The 24,818-nt window shown below is 38.4% G+C and overlaps 1 protein-coding gene across 1 annotated transcript in view; it reads left to right on the forward strand.

The window, feature by feature from the left end:
• The first annotated feature begins 17,312 nt into the window (after positions 1–17,312).
• The window catches only part of GPR149 (G protein-coupled receptor 149), a 43,236-nt gene continuing 35,730 nt past the window's right edge, over positions 17,313–24,818 (forward strand). Inside the window, exons 1-3 of the mRNA XM_037140013.2 lie at positions 17,313–18,329; positions 19,282–19,474; positions 24,259–24,716. Coding sequence (XP_036995908.2) covers positions 17,313–18,329; positions 19,282–19,474; positions 24,259–24,716 — 1,668 coding nt within the window. The remainder of the gene's footprint in view (positions 18,330–19,281; positions 19,475–24,258; positions 24,717–24,818) is intronic.

Raw genomic sequence — 24,818 nt, forward strand, 5'->3', positions numbered from 1 at the left:
GATGCTCACCAAGGAGAGCGGGAAGGTTTAAGAGCAAATCTGATGCCTTTTCTCCAGGCTAACTGTTCCTTCTTGAAGATAAGCACACGAGGCTTTTATTTCACTAACTTTTCTACAGTTTACTATAGGCAAACAGACAAAATTAACAGAAGTATCAAAATATGGGCACATTACAAGGACATCAAATCTTCAGAAGTTTTCATAACACCCTTTTTATTCATTGGATCTTTTTAAAAAGTAATTTCCAGAAGCTCTAAAGTCTGTCTGCTCTCCTCTCCCCTTTGTTACTAAACATAGAATTCACCGATGCTCTTCCTTCAGTCCATGTCCTTAGTGTAGTGCTTAAGCACTCAGGCTGTTTGGGGACCAGACTGGTTTAAATCCTACCTTCACCCCTTGCTAGCTCTGTGGACCTAGGCAATTCACTTAACTTCTCCATGCCCCGGTTTCCTCATCTTTAACTGGGAATAATAATAGAACCTACCTCTTAGAGTTGACAGAGGACTGAATTAACTAATAATTGTAAAGTTCTTGGAACAGTGCCCAGCACATGATAAGTGCCATATAAGTATTTGTTTAAAAAAACAGTGTGGAACATCTGGTGTGATCCAAGAGACCTTTCAAGGGCTCGCTAGTATGAGGGAGGTAATTGCATCAGGTGACCCTCACTTGTATCTCCAGGAGACGCATACAACATTATTACTCCTTTCACAAGTCTGACAAAGGCATGAAGATGAGCCATGGCTTATTCATCTTTGTATCTCCGCTTCCTAGCACAATGTCGGGCCCATGGTAATTGCTCAATAAATATTTGTTGAATTAATGAACTTCTTATGTTATAAAACATTCATTCTTATTTTATATAGAAAAAAATCTCATGTGACATCTTCCAAAAAGAAATAAACAGTTTAGAGATGCTAATTTAAGCCAGACTGTCCCTAAAAGGAGACAGAAGATAAACAGGACTATACTACACATCTTACTTCACTCAGATCTAATAAGAAAATTGGGGGTGGGGGTGGGAGTCTATGTCTGGAGAAGGACCTATCAGAGATGCTAGGAAGAATGGAGGTAGGAAAATGTAGATGGACTGACACTCGGAGTGGAAAGGAAAAAGAGATTTGGGGTCCCAGAAAGTCATTTCTGGAGCAGTTTCTATTAGCCTAGCAGAAGATTAGGGAAATTTCATAATCTCAGAAATGCTTCAGGGAAATTAAAGCATATGTGAGGCTTGACAGACTTGAATGAGGGCCAGCTAGCTCCCAAACTTGGGTCAGTTACCCAGCCTCTCTAAGCATCAGTTTCCACCTGTCCAAAATAAGGCATTGACTAATGAGCTGAGAGGTCACCTGAAGCTCTGTAGTTTTTTTTATTTTGACAGCAGATTGAGAATTAAAGTTCTTCCAAGGAAAAACAAAATATGTTCTTTTAGTTCATGGAACTATTGCAAGGACCCTATGGGTGCAATAATATTGTTACTCTTAAAATTCGTTGTGCTTTAGGCTTTTATTTATAATGGTATGGATGGACACCCAGTTTAAGATAATTATTATGGATCTCAAGAAAGAATATAACTGTCAAGAAGGACTCCTCATGGTTAACCGGGCACAAATTCAATGGATACTAGAGTCCGTCATCCATTGCAGACAGAGGAGGCTCCACATACTGAATTTCAGGAAAAAGCTGCAGATTGAACTTTCAGCCTCTTGCACTGTGCTCTTGCTGCCTGAGCCAACCCTGATAAAGGAGTGCCTGGTATTGTCTTTCAACCAATAGACTGACACCTACCAAGTCCAGTCAGAACTGTGAAGCTATCTCCTCATTTGCATCTATACTGACCAATCTGAGAAGCTCCTAATGACCAATTAGAATGCTCAAAGTCAACAAAATGGGACAATGCTATATGAATCAATCAGATTGTGCTACTTTGGATTCCTTATTTGCATAAAAGTAGACCCTTTGGGAACCAGGGTGAGAACATTTTTGTGTGTGGTGCAGAATTTTAGTAATTAGTTTATAAGTGCCATGAGATAAAAAGCTTGAAAACCATTGCCTTGTAGTCTTTATTACTGTGTTATTGATAAATACAGGAGAAGGAGAGATAAAGATGGTCTTTAACACCATTTTTTGTGGCAAGCATCTGATGGAGAGTTCTTCAGTTATACAGAAAACACAGTGCAAAGGCTGCCAAGACTCATGACCTTCAAAAAATCAAGCTTTTGATTCAAAGCTGGAGGTTTTCTTTAGCTTTCTCCTCTTGCTAGTATTGAGACTTCAGCAGCAAAGCAAAGTGATATTAGAGAGTGGAGGAAAGAGGCAAGACATGCAAATCAGCCGTGCAGTTCAGGGGCTCTCGGATGCATAAGGAGGATGGAAGTATCCTGGAGACTACAAAGCTCTTTGGGAGTTAGTGTATCCCAGAGAAATGGAGAGAAGCTAAGGAGTCAGGAAGCACTGTCCTTAAGTTCCTGTTCTCCTTAATACCTTGCTGAGTTTCACAAGGACATGGTGACTCTCTACATGATGGCCTGGCCTCATCTTCAGAGAGTGGCTGCAATGAAGCCACTCTTGCTTGTCCTCACTCCATTCTAACATGTGTTCGGATCCTTCTCATCTGAGGACATTTGGCCATGTGTCCTGTGACTGAAAACAGGCTCTCCCTTTCCTCAACAGCCACACTGGCATTTGCAGCATGGTTTCTCCTCACCCCTCAACTCTCATCTTTACAAAAAGTAGCCTCCCCTTTGTCTCTGAGGAGCACGCTTTTGGTTTCCGTGAGAAGCTGTTTCCCCAGTTTGCAATCTCTTCCCTTTAGTAAAGTTTCTCCTCTTTTTGCATCCCAGGTTTGGTATTTCAGTTGGAATTAGGTTGGTGGCAACAAGCTTCTGTTGAGGTTTCCATAAAGCAGAGTTTAATGCATCAGACTAAATTTATTTTTAACTTTGAGTAACCCATCACAACTCAGTAATAACAAAATGCTATAAAAATCCTAAGTTGATAGAGTCTTTACAAAAATTAACTTGGAAATATTACAATACCTGTTTAGTTCTTGAATAGTGGATTAGTAAAAATTAAAAGGCTGAACCCATCATCTGGTTTATGGCTACACTCTAGACATTAAAAAATTCACTAACTCTGAAGCAGATAAGAAAGAAGAATAAGTCACAATTCTATGACTTTTATGTTTACATGCAAATTCCCATGCTACCTAGGGATGTGTGTCAAATCCAGGTTTAAATGGTGGAGACTGACTTATCTATTTACTTGGTTCACAAAGGCTCGGTGCCTCCAGGCAATCAATCTAACTCTTCGCAGAAAGACATGTTATTTGACATTTTTATCGGCAAACCTACTGTGTCCTCAATACGTTATCTCTGATTATTCTTAACTAACTCTGTTGGCAGAAAAGTTCAGTATAGTAGGGCTTCTGATCGCTTCAAAGAAACACTTCACGGGATTCTAAAGCACTCAAACCATACCTGCACAGCTCAGACAAAGCTCCAGAGTCTCCTTCAAAAATAAATCCTAGCCCAGCTACTATTGGGGCCGTAAAAGGCATGCCCTCGGAACCACAGAGTTAAGACAGAAATGAGTTCTTTATTCTGCTAATTCCACAAGGAATATTTCCTATACTACCAATATCTTCAAAGCCGCACAAGTTACCATGTTCCTGTCAACATCAACTTCAGATAAACACTCCAAACATAAAAGCAGTTCCCGACAACTGAGAGTCAGTTCTTTCGTTGACATATTGCTGGTACTTGTCATTCCCAGTGCAAGATTCAAAATGCTGAGTACTTTCTAAGCAATCCAGTAGGTTCATGCCATATATTAGTTTATCAATTGCTTTGCCCAATTTTCACCTGACAAGTCTTTTGTGTAGAAGTGAGACATTTAGCTAGTGAGTAAATCCAGATGAAAACACACTGTCTCAAACTCTGCAAATTTTATTATGTACTTGTATTTTAAAAAATGTCATTCTGACTGACAACTGTCAGAAGGAATGGGAGTTGGAAAACTGAAGAAAAGAAGGTGAAGGGATCAAGCCAAAAAAACATATGTATGAGGTCTGTCTGGGAAAATTCCAGCCATCATTAATAAACCAAGAATGCTTTATCAGTGTAACTTGGCAGCCAAGGAAAGTGAACTGGAATATGCACATGATAACAGTAATGACTTCACTGTACTAGTCAGTGGGGGCAGTAGATGCCCACTGAGCAAGGATGTGTACTGTGTGGCCATCACATTCAAAATGACTGAGCGAGTAGAGCAAAAAATCTGCATCAAAGTTTGTGTTAAACTTTAACATAACTCCCCGGAAACTATTCAGATCATTCAGAAGGCTGCAGCTATGGGCAAATGGTGATTGGCAGCTTCATCATGGCAACAAACCTGCTCATGCATCATGTCTCCTGCAGAGTTTTGGGGGAAAACATCAAATCACTCGGGTGACTGAGCCCCCTACAGCCCAGATTTGGTGCCCCGAGTCTTCTGGCTTTTTCCAAAACTAAAATAATCTTTGACAGGGAAGAGATTTCAGACCATCAATGAGATTCAGGAAAATACAACAGGGCAGCTGATGGCAATTGGGAGAACTGTGTGAGGTCCCAAGGAGCCTACTTTGAAGGGGACTGAAACATTACTGTCCTATGTGCAATGTTTCTTGCATCTTGCATTCATCTTCAATAAATGTCTCTATTGTTCATAGCACATAGCTGGATACCTTCTGGACAGACAATATATGTGTGTGTGTGTTTGTGTGTCACGAAGACACAGACAATAGACTGGTGATAGGCAGAGGGAAAGGATGTGGGGGTAGGTGGAGGTGAACAAAGGGTCGAGGGGAGGGAGAATGGGGATAGAAAGAGACTGCACTGGAGGTGATGGGCACACCACGCAGTGTGTAGATGGGGTTTCATTGAGTTGTACACTTGGAACCTGTTTGGCTTTGTAAAGCAATGTCATCCCCCCCCAATAAATCCAATTTTAAATAAGTTCTTGATGAAAAATGTCCTCTGCAAGAGGGTCAAATTCTGCTGATAGTGATTAAAATGAAGAGACTCATAACCTTTCCAAAAAGAGATCATTTCTAACCAAAAACTTCTTTGGACAAGTTTTATGTCATAGTAAATTATTTTATTGTACACACTGAAACTATTAACAATCTGCAATTTGTCATATGCAAAAGGAAAATGATAAGGAATATTGGTAACTATTTGTTAAATGGACTTCACTGTGGTAAGAGTAAGATCACAATGTAGGTGAAATTATGTAGTAAATTGAATCCCTTTACAATTATAAAATCAAGCGTTATATAGAGAAAAACACTAAGATTAATCATTATTTAAAGGTGCTGGAGGGTAACAAAAGAGGCTATTTCTGTAATCCTCTCCTGAGTGGCTACTCCCATGCAAATCTGCTGCCCGTTTTATGAGGAGGCATCCGGGAAGAATCCAGTGCCTTGTGATTCATGTTTTTAGTTTTAATTAGCAAGACACTGCTCTGGGTCATTTAAAATCACCTTGTCTACAGTAAGAGGTCAGGATCCATTTTACTTGTCTCTGTACAGTAAGCCATCCTCTGCACTACAGCTCGCCCTTCATGGGGCCGCATCTGGGATGTCAGTTGTCCCATGTACCCAGCCTGTGCCTGAACTCTCTTTGCTGTGTAACTGGTAGATCATGTGTTCTCGTACTAAGATTATCCTACCTTTAGAAAAATGCCTTCATTGTGTATCGCTCCTTTATTATAACACTGATTTAGCTGTTTGTGGACCTCTTTTTTTCAGATAAAATTTAAGTTAAATTTTCTGAATTTTTCAATAAATTCAGCAAGAATTTTGATTGAGATTGCATTAAATATACAGATACATTTAGAAAAATATATATAATTTCAATTCTGTATCATTTTAGCAAAAATCATGGGTATGATTATTTAGATCATTTTCTATGGCCTTCAAGTTTTCAAGTTTTCTCTAAAGTAGGGCTTGAGTATTCATGGTTAAATTAATTTTCAGACATTACATGGTTTCTATTGCTTCAAATATTGAAATTATGAAAATACATGTTTTATTACATTTCTATCTGGTAATTGCTACTTTGATTTCTAAAAATTTATCTTTTGCCCAACAATGAAGTTCTTCTTAGTTGTAATAATTTGTCTGTAAGTTCTTTTACTTCCTAGGTTTATGATCCTATTATGTGCACGTATGATATTTACTTTCTTCACGTCCATGCCTCCCTGGTTCTGGTTTCCACTTTTCCCTCATAACATTGGCTAAGATGTCCAGCAATGTGCTAAACAGTATTAGTAATAGTGGGTGTAACTGTTCTGCCCCCATTGGTGGACAATTATCCATGCATATTGTGTGTCTGCATGTCTTGCAAGCAAAGACACATTGCTTTTCTATATTCTACTTTCAGTGATGTCTGTATCCAAAGTAAAGGGCAGGTTTGTTTACAGCCTTGGAAGAAAGGGACAGCGTCTCCCTCCAGAGTGAAGGGCAGGCATGCTTTACCACCATTGGTAAACTCTTTACAGTCTCTAAGCTTGTTCAGGAATCCTCTCCTTTCATAGAAACTCCTCTGCCTGTGTAGGCATCGCCTCGGCCCCTGCACGTGACCCTGTGGGCATTTGGGCTTGGGAAATCAGCAAAAGGCAATACTGATATTCTAATTCTATTGCTGTGAGTAATAAAGTTCTTTATTTGTGAACCAGGAATCCCCTATATCCGGCTGTGAAACTGCAACACGTCAACTAACTGGCTCGCATGTAAGGTAAAATCTATAGGCTTTTGTTTGTATCAGTTCAAAACTGACAGCATTATAAATATCCACCTATGATCAAATTGATAAATTGTAAATAGCCATAAATTTGGAATATTATACACCAAAGAAAAAGAAGCACTATATTTTAGGAAATGGGTGAATCTCAGAAATATGATGTTGAACAAATGAAGCTAGACATAGGTATTTCATTTTTCTGGATAAAACTAGTCTGTGATTCTACATTAGAAGTCAGGATACTGGTTACCCTTGGGGTGTGTTGTGTGTGGGATGGGGGAATAACTGGAGTGACACAAAGGAGCTTATGACCTTCTAATAATGTATTTCTTCATTTAGGTGCTATTTGCACAGGAGAGCTCGCTTAGTAAAAAGTTACTGACGTGTACATGTATCATTTGTACACTTTGCTGTATGCATATTATACTCCAATGGGATTTATAGAAAAAATGTTTTCACTGGAGAAGAGCCAACAGATAATAATTGGTGAAACAGAACACAGAATCAGAAATAAGCAAAATTCATATGGGAAAATATTGTACCTGTATATTTAAAAAGCCATATTAAATCAGTTGAAAAAAATAGATTACATAAAATTATGCTGGAGCACCTGGGTTGCCACTTGAAAAATCAAAATTAAGCAAATCCTTTTCTAAATCCTGGTACTAAAATATGACCAACAGGTAAATACTTCAATGCAAAAAGCGATCCCATGCTAGTATAAAAATTACAATTTTGTGCTTTTGATGTGAAGTATTTTGTGTCATGCAAAGGAAAGTACTAATCATTTTGCATTAAAAGTAAAAATATCCTTTTAAAATAAACCATGAAAAGATTATCAAGTACGCTTGAAAGACTGTTTCTTAGACTCTGGCACTCATGAGTCTGATTACCTCCAAGTTGTTCAGAGACATTTGTTCTGAACAAAAGGAGAGAGTGACAAGGATAAACTTTATCCAAGCCTTTGGCTCTAAGAAAGCATTAATAATTGAAAGCTTTCTATTTTTTAAGTTCTAGGAAATGGCCATATCCAAAGAACTAGCATACTCTGGTATTTTCCCACATAAGACTCACCTGCAATTTAATCCGAAACTTTTTCATTCACTTGCTTCTGTACAGCCCAGGCCCACTCCTTCCTTTGACTTGTTTCTCATTAGTGAATACTTTCTCAATTGCAATGGCCGAAATAAAATAATTTCTTAAAAAAACATAAAAATAGAAATTAATCATAAATATTATCATAATATAATTAACAAACTCAGAATGAATATATTAACATATAGGATGGGGCAAAAATAAGTTTACAGTTATGACTATGCAAAACAGTTTATTATCATAATATTATTTATTAATTATTGTATTATTTTTTGTGCAAAGAACTAGAAACCTATCTTTGCCACACCATGTAAAAAGTTCTTATCTCCTTCATACACAATATGCACTTGTAAACCAATCATTTTCACTTAGCAAAGTGACCAAAAAATATTTTTTTAGTTCAGGACGCTCAGCAGTGGTGAGAATGAGGAAGAAATGGATAGTCTCAATACAGTTAGGTGTATGTTACTGTTACTAGTATGAGTTTTTGGCAAGTACACAGCCAGATTTGTCAAGCTGTAAATCAATTTTAGCCCAGCAGCTCTGATGTTAAGAATTTATTTTACAAAAAAAAGTGCCTTGTTATTTGTGCAAGGATGTCCACTCATATTATTTTTAGAGAAAAACAACAGGGTAAAAAACTTACATTCTCTTCAATAAGGAACTAAGTAAACAAATTATGGCTTATCCATATAGTCAAATACAAAACAGCTATATAATAGGAATGAAGTGCTGATATGAATTGATCTCCAAGATGAGTTGATACATAAAAAATGATATAAGTATATCACATATGCACATAGATTCCATGTATATGGACACATAAAACAATAGTTATTACTTCTACACAGTGAAAGCACAGTTTTCTGTCATAGTTTTGTTTTGTTGAGTTTTCCCCCATTCTTTTACCATTGTATTTAACCCATTTTCCAATCGGACTTAATGGTTTTCATGTCAAAGTCTTTCTGAGACAAATCAATTTTAAAATATATTATCTGTATGTATCAGTTTGTCTCTTACCCTGAACCAGGTTAGCCTGGCCATATTCCCTCAACCCAATGCCCACCCCCACCAGCGCCACCGTCTGTCAGCCCAGATACCTCAGGCCTACTGTCTCTCTCTCTCTCTACCCCCACTCCTTTTTCTCCCCTCTTTTCATTGCTCATTTTATTAATGTGAGCATTGCATGGAAATGGCATAATATGTACAGTGACTTTTGTGGTTCTCATAGGCATAGAACATGGAAGAAAAAAGGCGATAGATGCCTCAGCACAGTGGCTTCCTGTGCACCGGCATCTACCAGGGAGCCCAGAGCTGTGATGGTGTGGTATTTCACTTCCGAAGGAAACTGCCTGGTGTGGGGGGTGAGGAGACCAGAAACCCTTCATTAATTATTCTAAGCTCTTGTGATGCTTTTCATTTGAGCTTTCAGAGTTCTTCAGGACAGGTATTATTATCCTGTCTGTGAGGATAGAGAAACTGAGCCACCGACGAGATTAACTGGCTTGTTGAAGCAGAAATCACATCCAGGTTGTCAGATTCTCCACCAGAGTGACCAGAGGATCAATATCACTTTTCATCTTTATGGGACAATTCTTTCTAATCCCTTACCATGTCTCTCTTTCATTCGAGATTTTAAAAGTTCATAAATAACCTTTTCATTTTAAGTATTCCCAAAACCCTAGAGTATTTCTCACTACATAACCCTAAACACCGCTGCCCTTGGAAGTGGAGAATATATGAGGAAAACCAGAAAGGTCAATTTAAATTCCACCTCAGATACTGAACTACGGTATCATCTTGAACAATTTATTTTGCCTGCATGTGCTAATTTCTCAGCTGTGGACGTGGGATAAAATTTCACTTCCTTTAGGGAAGTAAGAGCTACTGAGCTAATTTCCTTAAAACCCTAAGCCCTGGCTGGTGTAGCTCAGTGGATTGAGTGCAGGCCTCCGAACCAGAGAATCGCGGTTCAATTTCCAGTCAGGGTACATGCCTGGGTTGCAAGCCAGTTCCCTGCAGGCCAGTTCCCAGCAGGGGACGCACGAGAAGCAACCATACATTGATGTTTCTCTCCCTCTCTCCTTCCCCTCTTATATATATATATATATATATATATATATATATATATATATATATATATATATATATATTTTAAAAATCTTGGAGCTCAGCAATACTAATGAAAAGAAAGAATGGGTGGCCATCGAATCATTCTATTATTCTATTAGAGTTAGGACCTCAGAAAGCTCTACCATCTCAGAAAGTCCTTTTCCCCAGAAATCCCTCTGACTTATTGACACTCACAGGATGTTGGCAAAGTCAGGAAATCTAGAAGAAACACAAAGTACATGCAATCCCATCTCTACAAACCAAGCTTCTGCCTCTAGAAAACCGCTTCACTTACCAGCACTATAACATTAAGTGAGTAATTTATTCTCTGTGCTTCAGTTCTTCATCTGAAAAATGGGACTAAATCTAATACCCACATCATAGGATTGTGGAATTAAATGAGTTGACACATGTGAATAACTTAGAAAAATGTTAATGCATTATAAGAACTAAATAAATATTAGCCACTGTTACCATTATCATCATTTTTTTTTGTTTCTGAAAGTTTTTTTACCATTACTATTTTACTCCCTTTATACCTGCTCCCTCCTGCAGTCACCACACTGTTGTCCGTGTCCGTGAGTCCTTTTTCTTCTTTGCTCAGTCCTCCCACCCCCTGCCCTCCCCCCACTCTCTGTCATCCTGCTCTCCATCTATGAGTCTGTCCCCATTTTCCTTCTTAGTTCAGTTTGTGCATTAGGTCCCACCTATAAGAGAAATCATGTGGTATTTGTCTTTCTCTGACTGGCTTATTTCACTTAGCATTGTGTTCTCCAGGTCCATCTATACTGTTGCAAAGGGTAAAATTTTCTTCTTTTTCCACATTGAGTAATATTCCATTGTGTAAACATCCCATAGTTGTTTCATCCACTCATCTACTGATGGACACTTGGGCTGCTTCCAAATCTTGGGATTGTAAATAACGCTTCAATGAATATAGGAGTGCTTATGTTCTTTTGAATTAGTGTTTTGAGTTCCTTTGGATATATTCCTGGCAGTGGAACCACTGGGTGAAAAGGCAAATCCATTTTTAACTTTTTGATTTATCTCCATACTGCTTTCCACAGTGGGTGCACCAGTCTGCATTCCCACCAACAGTGCAAAAGTTTTCCCTTTCTCCACATCCCTGCCAGCACTTATTATTTGTTGATTTACTGATGATAGCTAAATAAATGTTAGCCATCATTATTATTGTTTTTATTTATATTATTAATTATATATCATTTATATATAATTATTGCATATAATATATATAATATATAATTATTGCATATGTTAGAATACATAAAATGTGGATGTTTCTAAATCTTACAAATGACTTATACATTCTACCAGTGGGAGATTACTTTGCATTGAAATGTTTCTATTTTAGTTAAATAAAGAATCAACTATTTTTTTCCTGTGAAAAGTCAGATAGTAAATATTTTCAGCTTTGTAGGTCACACAGTCTCTATCACAACGATTGAGTTCAACTCCATTGTTGTAGCTTGAAAGCAACCATAAGATTTAAACAAATGAGCATGGATCTGTTCCAATAAAACTTTATTTACAAAAAGAGACTGTAGTTTACCAACCCCTAAAATGCATCTATTTCAAATGCAGATATTTGCAGATATTTCAAAATCACTGTTCTTATTTAGTTAAGTAAACTGGGATCTTAATCAGAAAATTACTCCTCCTGCCAAAAGGCATGAGATAAAACACGTCATCCATTACCAAGCCCAAGATATCACCTCAAGGCAAGATGCTGATGCTCCCACAAGACAAAACGCTCAGATTAGAAAGCAAAGCCATAGCACTGAGCACAGAGAGAAACCACTGGGAGGGCAATGAATAGCTTTCATTTGGCAAAGGACTTGAAAGAGCCACTATCTCTGAGAACATGTTGATAACGTTTTGGTACTTAAAGTAAACATTAACAGTTTATAGATGTAGGGATTGATAATTTTTTGGAAATACTAACAAAGGCTTTATTTTAAATGGAGCAATATTCCAGCACACACTGGCATGCAGTAAGAATGATGGGAAAGGGGCACATTATAATTAAGGATCAGCATAAGATTGAGCACTCCAGAGAATAGAAATCCTGGCCACACAAGAACCAGGAACTTCTCTCATAGCTACTGAAAAGTTTTAACAAGCTCCCCAGTGAAAAGAAATTAAAAAGTAATCAGAACTTCTTTGTATATCACTTATGGTGATAGTACTTGGCTCAAGATATTATTTTACCCTTGAGATACTGAGATGCTGAAATAATTTCTTTGAAACCTTGTCATTCAAATGGACCTAGTGAAAATAAGGTGCAGGGGTCCCCTTGCATTATCTTATCACTAACTTAAGGCTTGGTCAATTTCTGGGCATCAAAACACTTTCATCCTAAGCATTAAATATTTATTGTATTGAATCCCTTGGGATGAAACTCTATTTTCAGAGAGAAATTTTAAAAAGAAGGTAGCAAGAAAAATGACTACAGTGTAGCTTCATAAGGACAGACACTATAATGTTCTGTTTACCACTAATGCACATTGTCTGCCTTTACATGCTCAGATAGATGAATAAATGGATGGAAATTGATAGCTTACGATTCTGTTTAAAGTAGCTATACATTGTTGATATTTTTATCCTATAGGATCAGTTCAGTCATTTTTAATCTCTTTTGCAGCTTCACAGAATTCTCCATAAAACCTCTCTTCCAGCTATTACCTTTGTTAATGGCTGGTAGATTTACATAACAACCAGTCAAGGACTTTATCCAGAATGACAAAAACTGAACATGCATTAACCATTAATAACAAACATATTTCTCTCTATAGTTGTTCTACATTAACATATAAATATATATAGGACATAATGTGTTTGTCATATGTGAACATACCTATATATGAACACACATGCACAAACATCTCCAAATTTATGTCTCATCCAGGAATGGGTTAAAAAAATCATAAAATTTCCTATTTGACAAACCTTTGGGTTGACAATATATTTAGCACATTTCAAGATTAGGTTCATGGAATTAGTCCCTTTGACTTACAGCCAAGTTACCTTGTGTTCTTACTCATAGTTATCAGATAGTATAAAGATTGTACGTTTCTGGCCCTGGCTGGTGTAGCTCAGTGGATTGAGCGTGGGCTTCGAACCAAAGGGTTACCGGTTAGACTCTCAGTCCGGGCACATGCCCGGGTTGCAGGCTAAGTACCCCAGTGGGGGCCGTGTGAGAGGCAACCACACATTGATGTTTCTCTCCTTTTCTTTCTCCCTCCCTTCCTCTCTCTCTAAAATAAATAAATAAAATATTTTTAAAAAAGATTGTACATTTCTGATGAGACACTGAAAATAAATCACAACCTTTGGGTTCATTCCCTTATGATGCCAAAATTCTAGTCACTTCTTTGGAAATTATCAGCTAAAGCAGAGTATACAGATTTTATATAATCTAGATATTATATATACCAGGTATATTATGAATGTATATATTTATTATATGTTTATAAAATCTATATTTTATTTCTGTTATATATGCAGGCATATACATGTGAGATAATTTACGTGATCTTTCACTTCAACTTTAATGACTAAGCTAGTATGAGTTTTAAACTATGTAAGTCCTCTACAATGTTTTGGCTGCATAACACTATATTGCTAGATACAGAGAAACATTATATCTTCACGATTAACTTTATCTATGATACCTTTTTTATTTTCATATAACAAGACTAAATGTTTCCCTTAGTTCTGTGTTTACTTTCCTTTGCCAAAGCCCCACCTTTCTACAGATGTTATTCTGCCATATGCAACCAGCATTTTTTGTGTCATTTCCCAATCTGAGGATTTTCAGATATGATGTAGACTTTTAGAGAAATGAATTGCCTGCAGTGCTTTGCAAAGGTATAATTACATCAAGGACTTCATAAACTAAAAGCCTAATTAAATTATTGCCATGCAATTCTCTGTAGGTTGTTTCATAGTCTGTAACGCTACACTTAGTATATGTTTTAAAATAACCAAGGAAGCAAGTAGGACAGCAATGAATAAGTCTTCACCTAAATTGTTCTGGCATAATCATAATTTCTATTTAAATTTGGATTATTAAGGAATTTGAAGAGAGAATTTTAAATAATTGAAGACATAATCATTGAAGCTTCCTAATTGAAACAGGGGCATGAGGCTTCACTGACAATAACAGAGTAAAAATATTCAAGGCACAAAAATGCTTCTCAGAAATTTTTCCTCCTAGTTTCCTGGTTTTCTAAAAGTTAGATGAAAGGCATTTAAAGTGACTCTTTTTCTATTATTATTAGCTCAGGAGGATTTGTAAAGAAGATGAGATTATGGCTAAGGGAAGGGCTTACAACTTCCAAGAAATTTATATATCTACACTATATATCTATATATCCATGTATAACATGCAGTTTAGTAAACAGCGGTTTATAAATTAAAATTTTGGAGAATGAGATATTCCATAGATGCTTTTTGAGAGCAGAAATCAAAAAGAAAACTTTACCATTGTTAACATCCACCGGAAGTGTTCCCAAGCATGAAGCGCTAAGAGGAGGCAATTAGAAAATGTAAGTCTATTGTGATTAAGAATGCAGAGCCAGGCTATGATTTTAAAATCTAGTTCCACCACTTTTGAACTGTGTGGGGGCACCAGTGTACCTAATCACAATAGGCTGAGCTAGGTTACCACCCACTAAAAATCAACCCCCCAAACTCAGTGACTTACCCAAAAGCTTTTATTTCTCACTCATACAAAGCTACTACTGGTTCCCACAGACTCCAGGGCAACGACCATCCTTCAGCGGGGCCGGCATTTCAGGCTCCTTGAATCTTATGCCATCTTCGTACTGACAAGGGCCTCCGTGCCACACGGGGAAAGAGGAAGTATGGCCAATCCAAGCATCAGCTCTTGCAGGCTTCCACCTTTTATTTGATGAGAATATAGATTACTGTGAAGTAGGCAGAAAAGAAAATTAAGATAATGTTAACCTGGACGATTTATTTATATTATCCAATTTTAGAACTTAAAAGGCCCTAAAAATAATCCGATCAAGCCCTCTTATTTTACAGAAGCCAAAACAGACACTCAGAGAAAGTATAAGAACGTTGGCCCAAGGTTACAGAGCCAGCAACTGCAGGGTCTGGAATCAAGTTCAGATATTTCTTCTACCTCCCCACTGGCTGCAATCCTACACCAATCTTTGGATGTGTGCTAACGCCCTTGCCTCTCCTGATATAGCCTAGAGACCAGGGCGACATGGTGGTTAGGTGCCCCTTCTCGAAATTAAATTTAATAGAAACCCCCAGAAATGCTAATGACAGAAGAAATGGCCCTAAGTCTCAAATGGTAGGTATTGCAACAACTATTATTAATTTTGATTCATTGTATTTTAACAATGTGATTCTTATTGGCCAACTCAGTTAACTGAAAATCGAGAATTAAATACCATATTAAATAATAAATTTTTGTTTATGGCAGGAAAGAATATGATCTGAGAGAAGAGGCAGAATAGTATGCCACAGAACTTTGAACATGATCAAAAAATAAGATATGTTTATCACTTTGTGCTTTCTGAAGAATCATAACTTTAAGAAGAGTTTACCCCCAGACCTTTAGTCATGTGGCACTGCAAGGTGCTTACTTATTGTTATCAGTAGGGAGAGCTAGAGTGCTGAGCTGGCTGTCATAAGTGGCTGTGTTTCCATGTGCTGAGTAAAGCCGAAATCAACAGACATGTCAAGATAAGCAAAGCACCTACTGTATTTATTGAAGGGTATGGCTGGCAATGACTAACAATCACTTTACACTTGAACAGATAGATTCAGGTTCAAAACGTAGCTTCAGCTATCTATAAAACGAAAGGTGTGATCAGAGCTCTGTTACCTCCTCCATAGAGCATCACCATATCAACTTTCTCCTTCCTCTCACCTTGCTTCCATTCAGACCCCAGCACCAGGTGGGGGCAGGCCACCCTCAGGTTGTGAGGCTGAGCTAAACAGGAATGCTGCAGGGTAGCTACCCCAAAGCATCCTGGGAAACAGCTGACCAGAACTACTGCTGTCAGTTCTTCTCTGCCAAGCAGCTCATCTTGCAAAACTGACAGTTTTTATAAATGAGTTCAGGGATGCAATTATTCCCCATAACAGTCCTGGCAACATTCTGACTAAACATGCCTTGTGAGGTAACCTCCCTTTCAAGCCCTATATGATATCATCTGACTTTAATAAGTAGACATATTATTTATTCAAATGGTAGCTTCTTTAATTTAATGGCATTGACAAAAAATAGTTACATGCTTAAAGCTAATATGGCTCTATCCAAAAATCTTGTTTAGTGTAATGAGGACCACAATAACATTTTTATTATGAAGCGTAATGTATGTTCTTTTCAAAAAAGAAAAACAGAGCTGGTAAAAAAAAAACCTATTTTTAATGGCATTAATAATATTCTTCCTCCGATGAATTATGAATCAGAGAGGTCTAGGGAAGAATAAAAGTAGCCCCTTCTTGGGGTAACTTGGACTTCTCAGAGGTGGCATTTGCCACTCACATCAAACCCGAGCAAACGTTTGGGTTAGTTTTACATGTTAAACCAAAGGGGAAGGCTTAGCCAGGACACTGTTTCTTGTTTTGAATGAGGAAAGCGGAGAAGATGGCTATCATTTTGCTCGTTCACTGAACTCCCCTCCCTTTTGTTCCAGCTTCTCTCCTGCTCAGAGCTGACTCCTCCCTCCTTCCTGCAGCTCTGAAGATCGCAGACTGAAGAACACCGAGGTTCAGAAAGGGAGCTGTGCTCTGTGTCTCTCGTTCTCCGCCCCCCCCTTTCGTCCTCCACCCCGCCCCCACCCCTCTCTGAATCGGCAAAGCTGAAGTCTGTCTGATAATCTCTCTGCCTCCTCTGAATCCGGCTCTGGAAGCGAATGCATCATTTTACTGCTCTTAAAAAGTGAATAGAGTTTGACTCTCTCAAGCTACAAACTGCTCTGCTCCCTGAGAAGGACCTGAAAGGATGCAGACAGCAGGGTTTTCATTCTGCCTGAGGAGCTTTTGCTTTCACGCCTGAAACTTGATGGTTTCGGGAAGGAGGTTTTGGTTGGTGTGTTTTTAATTGAAATGTTGAAAAGTTTCTTACTGATGCTTTAAATGGAATTCAATTTTTAAATGTGGGTTGAGTCAGATCCAAAGGAGACATGCCTGACCATTTTTCTGCTCGGCTGACTGGGGAACATCTACAGGGAAACTTAGTAGAAGAAAATGAGATCTGATTTGCAACTGACAGCCATGCTGTGCTTTCAAAGGGAAATTAAATATTGACCAAGGACAATGTCTGTATTTCTCAGTAACTTATCAACAAATGACTCTAGCCTATGGAAAGAAAATCTTAACTCGACAGACCTTTTAAATTCGCCAGGAACTCTGAATATCTATCTTTTTTGCCTGACATGCTTCATGACTCTGGCCGCCCTGGCAGGCAGCATTTACTCACTAGTTTCCCTGCTGAAAATGCAGAACAGAACCGTTGTGTCCATGCTCGTGGCTTCCTGGTCTGGGGATGATCTCATGAGCGTCCTGTCGGTGACCATCTTCATGCTTTTGCAGTGGCTAAACGAGGTCCCCGACTACTTCCAGTCTCTATGCACCACCTCTGCCTTACTCTATTTATGCCAGGGCCTCTCAAGCAACTTGAAGGCGACTCTCCTAGTCTCCTACAACTTTTACACGATGCACAGGACTGGAGGGAGCCAGGCAGCCTCCAGAAGATCCAGCCAGGTGCTCGGCGTGGCTCTGACCGTGTGGGCAGCCAGTCTGCTGCTCTCGGCGCTCCCACTGTGTGGCTGGGGCGCCTTCGTGCGCACGCCTTGGGGCTGCCTGGCAGACTGCTCCAGCTCCTACGTGCTGCTCCTCTTTGCTGTGTACTCTTCAGCCTTCGGACTGCTCGCCGGTCTCTCGGTCCCGCTCATTCCCCAGCTGCTGTGTTCAGATGAGCCGCTGAGACTCTATGCCAACTACCAGGAAATCTCCCGCGGAACTTCCACTCCTGGGACCCCATCAGCTGGAGAGAGAGCGCTTTCCCTGTCCCCAGATGATGCTCTGGGCCCTGCTCTGCGTTGCTTTGCGGGATGCTCCCCGAGCTCGGATACTGCGTTTGGGCAGGTTCCGCCCGCGGGGGCTGAGTACGGGCGCGGCCCGGGGCGCAGTGCCGCCTCTGGGGCTGGAGCCAGCAGGCATGAGAACCCCGGGACCCTCTATGGCACCAGAAGCTTCACCGTGAGCATAGCGCAAAAGCGCTTCTCTTTGATCCTAGCGCTGACAAAAGTCATTCTCTGGCTTCCCATGATGGTAAAAGTACAGTTGCTCACTGCGCGCGGGTGGGGTGTGTGTGCTAGACTGTGTGAGTGCGTGTTGGGACCAGCGTCCCTGATTTGGAGTCACCAAGAGACAGCACTGTTAAGTCCGCTTCCAGTTGTGGCTCGCATGGTTTCGAAGACGCACATGTAGTGAGGCAGTTGAAGGCTAGCGCGGATTCTCAGAGAAGCCTCTGATACCAGAGGCTTCTGCTTTCAAAATTAAAATTGGGGAGGGGAGAGAGTATGGGCATCAGATACTTAGTTTTACTAGATGTGTGCAGCCACGGGTGTTCTCTTTTATAGCAATACCTGGGAGTATTCAAAAAGGGAGGTAGTTATTATATTTTTAAAAGAGGGGGTTATTGTTGTTGTTTTGTTGTTATTTTTGTCCACAGTCTTCTGTTGCTCTTCCCTTCTCTCCACTCCTGTCCTGCCCCGGGGGAGGAAACGCCCATCCCAGCAGGAAGGGAGGAGAAGCACAACCAGAAGTACAGAGGGGACCAAATTGGCTTTTGTTCAAGTCTCCATGAGGGATTTCAGTTGAGAGGTGGCAGGTCCGTCATCCTGCTATGACAAGCAGGCCTGGATGGAGGTGAAGGTCCAGGCATGTGACCAAGGGCCGTCTGGAGTACCAAGTTCAGCTTTCACACACAGGGTCTGCCTGTGTTCCCAGTAGCCTTCTCCACATTGTGGACCGCGCTTCCCTGGTGGAGACCTGAGCTGGCAGCAGGCACACACTGGGGACTCAGGAGTGTAACCCTTCAAAGTCCTGTTCCACCTGAAGCCTCAGAGATCCCAGCAGTCCACCACTAAAGCCAGGGGTGCCTTCACTCCCAGGCAGTGAAGGGGCCGGGAGAAGAGGTCTGGGCAGCATGCTTGGGGGGAAGGCCCGGGAAGTAAAAAATGCATTGCTGGGCTATGTCTGAACCTCTCTGCCTTTGCAGATCCACATGGTGGTCCAACACGTGGTGGGTTTTCAGAGCCTTCCCTTCGAGTCACTCAGCTTTCTACTAACACTGCTGGCCACCACTGTAACCCCGGTGTTTGTCTTGTCCAAACATTGGACCCACTTGCCTTGTGGCTGCATCATCAACTGCAAGCAGGATGCGTATGCAGTGGCACCAGACGGGAAAAAATGTAAGTCCTCAATGGGGCAGCAACTGGCAGCAACATGCATATGGTCAAACGCAGAACAGCGATCTGTTGAGAAAGTTGCCTGAGTAGAGATGAAGAGTCTGAGAACAATATAAATGGTAAATAGGGGGAAGACATTATAATTTCTTGGCACAGTGTTGAAAGGAAGTTTAAAATGAGACAGGTTTAAAACAACTCTGCGAAGTACTTATATACTGAATAATGATTTTAGGTAAGAAATGAAGAGAAAGAATTTATTCAAAATAGCATAAAGTCAACAAAGGTTGTTAGGTGTTAGATTCAGTGTAGCTCTTAGCACAGAGTAGAAAATAAATCCATCTTCCAAATCTGCATTAAGAAGCCTGTGCCTGAAAAGAGATGAACTCTCTAATGAGTTAAAAACTCATTCTGTTATAGACCATTTTTATTTACTGGAACAGTAAAGAAAAGCATTTTCATTATTTTGCTGTTTGTATTCTTCCAGGAGTTTTGGAGAGTTTTCAATGTAAGCAGTAAATGCCTGAAAACAGTTCCAAAACACAATTTAATATATGCTTTTGGAAAACACACACACACACACACACACACATACACACAAAGCACACGAGTTTTTAAAAAGGGAAAAGGTGGCAGAGTTTGTCCATGTATGTTGTGTATGAATCTAGCCGTGCTATTTACTTTAAGAAAACAACTATGTCTTAAAGAGTAACCAGGCATGGGAGTGAGCTGATGATAAAACTCACTAGGGTGCGACTGTTCCCATGTGAGACAGGAAAAGCTGACGGATGGCCCAGGGATTTTGATTCTGCTTAGAAGAAAAAGATACTTAGATACTGTTTCATCATTACAGACAAAGATAGGATGTTGTGTCATTTAAGAAATCTAAGAATGCACCAATGCGTGCTTAAGTACCTGTCCTAGTCATTGTCCTTTGCTTGGAATGAGCAAAAATATTATTTTTTAATAAAGAAGAAAGGGTAAACAATTCATATCAGACAATTTTAGGAGTGTAAAAACTAGAGAATATTAAGAAGTATATTCTGTAACCAATTCTGCAACAGGGTCATTTCATAAATATTTTATAGTCATTGACAAACAGTCAAGATCTGGTCAATTTCCATGTATTATTAACATTTAAATTTTAGTCTATCTAAATATTTTTCACAAAACCGGAAGATTTTTTCAGTGTTAAGGGTGCCATAAGTTTTGTTGTTGATAAATGCTCAAATTATATCTTAACTAAAATAGCTGTAGAACTTAAAAATAACTATGTACTTATGAAAATTAATATCCAGAGCAAAAATTATAGAGAATATTAATGCTAAATAATTTTCAGGCCACATAGAAGAACATATAGCTTACAAAATCACTAAGTCTGAAAATTCTCACAGTCTCTCGAATGTTAACCTTTTGCCACTAAATTAGTGAACTAGCCCAATCTTATAGTATTTAAGATTGTGAGAGAGACAAAAAGTGTCCAGTGCCAGCAGAAACAGAAAGGCTTAATGAAGTGGTTTAGGGGAGTCGTTTTAAGAAGTAAAGAACACCCATATCAGAGCTGAAAATGAAGCAATGCAACAGAGATATCACTGCAAATGGTCTAGGAAGTGTGCTATCTTGTACGACCAAGAAAGAAGAACCTAAGGTGGGCTACCAGAATCAACAATAACATTCACATCTCATGTTTGATATCTACCATGCCTTTGAAGATCAAGATTGTACTTTACCTCTAAAATTACCATTGCTTTTATTTGCATTAATTTTAAAATTCAGGGAAGGCACAGAAATATGTAGGCATACAGAAAGAGGCATGGTTGCTAAAAAACCACTGTGAGAAATATTAGTTTAAAATACTTATCACTCAAATTACTCAATTCATTTTTATCATCTCAGTTTCTGCCATAGGGACATTCTCTGAATAACAGAGATGACCTCTCTGAGAACCCCGCACACATTTTCCTATGGCTAGGACCACACAAGCAGAACTCTGAGACCCCAAAGTGAGCTCCTCCATAACTAGGCAGCTGCTTCATCAGGTGTAGTTTTGGGGCATGTGGTTCTGATTTCACTTTTAATCTTTTCCTCCTTAACAAACTAAGATCCTCCCCTTTAAATGCTTACCAGTAAACTCCAGAAGCAAGCAAGAAAAAAAATTTCCTAACTCATGTTTACCAGTGGTTCATTTTGCAGATGTAAATATAATTCTGTATGTCAGGTTTACTGAATTGAAACCGAGAGGTGCAACTTAACAATGAATTACACTAGTTAAAAACACTTTGCAGAAATAATAATTTCACCTTCCAACAATAATCTGTTATTGTTTATGTCTCAAAACAAAAGTATCAAAAATGGTTTTAACAGAGAGGTCTCAGGTGGCAGACACAGGTGTTGGGTACGGCTTTCAGACTCATTTGGTTCCCATGGCATATTTTCTTTTTAATTAAATAGTTAAAGTGAAATACTTCATATAAAATCAGATTTCGACTTTAATTTTTTGACAAAATCAGAGTATCTGATGATGAGTTTCTCTGAAGAATTATTTTTTATAAGCTGATACAATTACATATGTATAAATTGTAATTGGTAAGGTGCGATTAAAGTAAAAGACTAGAGCTAATAATCATGCTTTATCCAGAAGTTTGCTTTGGGAATAAATACAACATTATATCTCTCTTTTGTAAGTGTAATGTAGACTTCAACAGATCCTGACTATGTTCTGATAGTCTTTAAGTTTCTTGTAAGTTATTATTCAAATACTGTTAACTCTGATATATTGTTATAGCCTATTATCTACTTTAGGCAACTCGGCCAGAATTTATCTGTAACACTAAGGAAAGTCACTAACAAGAAATTGTTTTTATTGGCTTTACTTTATAATTAATGTACTTCCTGTGACTTAATGACAGCACAACTGAGACATTATGCTTTTATTAACATAACTTCTCTCATGTCTCTGATTAGCAGTAAAGCAACTTCACATAGAATTAATAACTCCAGTTCTGAACTCAGTTAGCTTTAAATTCAAATCTGTTCACTAGGTAAGTAAGCTTAGGTGGATTTATTCTATCAGCCTCAGTTTTCTCAACTGTAAAATAGCACCAGTAAGCTTTTTTATCATGCAGGATTGTTGCTGGGTTAAATCACGGCCTACATGCAAAACTTGGCCTTCTATTGCCCTGTGGTGTCTATCACCATCTCACTTTCTTCTCGTAACCTACCTCAGTTCACCTCTTGCTTTACAAGGGGTTCTCATGGCAGAGAACCTGGTTTTTCATTGGCACATCATTAAATTCTGAATATTTCTTCAAAAACATGACTAATTTTTACTTCATATATTTCAGTTATAATATTCAGGTAATAAAATATATAGCCACAGACATCAATTTTAATGTTTTATGTGATAAATTGGGATTTTTAATTAATTTATTTATTTATTATTACTTTTTGAGAGAAGGGAAAGGAAGAGGAAAGAGAAGGAGAGAAACATAAATGTGTGGGTGCCTCTTGCACGCCCCTTACTGGGGACCTAGCTGGCACCCCAGGCATGTGCCCTGAGTGGGAATCGAGCTGGCAACCCTGTGATTCGCAGGCCAGCACTCAATCCACTAAGCTACACCAGCCAGGCCAATAAATTGGGATTTTAATGACAATTTTTATTGCTTAATGTTTCTAAATTGACAAAATGTAACTTTACATCATTTTTAGAGAAAAGGGAAACCCACCAATAATTGAAACATCATTTTAGTCCCTTCAGCTTTCACACTACTAAAGTGAGTTAAAAACCCTGATTGGATTTTACTGAATTATATTACTAGAAAAAGTAAGTAGAATTATCCAAGTGGAAAATTTTTTGAAATGGGCCATGTTTTGAAAAATGAAAAACCAAACATTAAATTGCATTTTGTCTACCATCTTAATATATTAAAATTATGTAGTATTTAATGACATTTGCACAAAAATATTGTATCACTTTCTGTGTCATATTCTCCCTTGTTATTCTGGTAAGATTTTGTACCATATCTACCAATAGTAGTACTATATCTAGAATATCATCATATTTCACCTGATTTAAACCACAAAATTTTTATGTGTTCCTAATAAACTTTGTGTTGTAATTCATCAGGTTTATAGACATATTGTAAAGTGCTTCAGTTCACAGAAATATGTCTTTTTTAAACAATTGATTCCAAATTTATTTCTATCAAAAATGTACCTGTTGTTTGTCAAAGTTTAAAAACTGTGTTACAGCATTCCTTAATTTTTAATGTGTGTATTTATAAACAAATGTCAGGAATGTTATACATCAAAATATTTAGAGCAGTTACATCTATTGAAGGTGTAAGATGAATAACTCACATAATATTAAGAACTATTTAATAATTCATTTTAGCAAATAAAATTTATAAACTATATTTATCCCCAAGTAAAGAAATGTACAGATAATTGGTATACCGAAAGGCTAAAACTAAAATTGAATGTGTATGACAATTTGCTAATTTATGCTTAATTTTTGATACGTAAAACTGCTTTAAAGACTGCAGGGTTCTTGGCACTGTATGTATTTCAAGCCCCTCATTATGCGAGTGAGAAAAATTAGGCACAGAGTTAAAAAAAATGACTTGAATTTGTGAGGCATAATTACTTTGCATATCGACAAGAAGTAAATGAAGATAGTTTTTAAATTCATAGTAGTGAGGTTGAATACACTTTCTTAATTTTATTTGCTATGTATATTCAATTGTTGTTTATATCTACTGCCTTAACCATGGAATTTTTTTTTCACTTAGCCAACAGACGAGGCTTTGAATTCAATATATCATTTGAGCGAACTTATGGAATTTATAAAATAGCACATGGAGATTACTATGATGATGATGGGAATTCTACATCCTATCACAATCTCATGAACTGTGAGTGCAAAACTACAAAAGACTCTCAGAGAGGCGCTCGGAATATCTTCAATGCCATAAAAGTAGAAGTCAGCACCACCCCCTCTTTGGACAGCTCCGCGTTAAAAGGCATTAACAAAAGCACCAACACTGATAGCCCAGAGGCTAAAGAAGACTCCCACAGTGAAAAGGGTGTTGATCCACTGCTCTTTAAAAAATCAGAAGGTGATATTCACTATGAAGAAACTACCTTTTTGGAAGGGCCAGAAAGAAGACTTTCTCATGAGGAGAGTCAGAAACCAGACCTTTCAGACTGGGAATGGTGTAGGAGTAAATCAGAAAGAACCCCTCGTCAGGTACAGTAAAGATTGTTGTTTGTGTGAAATTAAAGTGAAACCGATTATGATAGGCATGAAAAAAAGTATTGGTTGCTCATTCAATTCAATCAAGTCCGAGGC

The sequence above is a fragment of the Artibeus jamaicensis genome, unplaced genomic scaffold, assembly GCF_021234435.1.
Source record: "Artibeus jamaicensis isolate MK-2021 breed Jamaican fruit bat unplaced genomic scaffold, CSHL_Jam_final scaffold_474, whole genome shotgun sequence".
Taxonomy (NCBI): domain Eukaryota; kingdom Metazoa; phylum Chordata; class Mammalia; order Chiroptera; family Phyllostomidae; genus Artibeus; species Artibeus jamaicensis.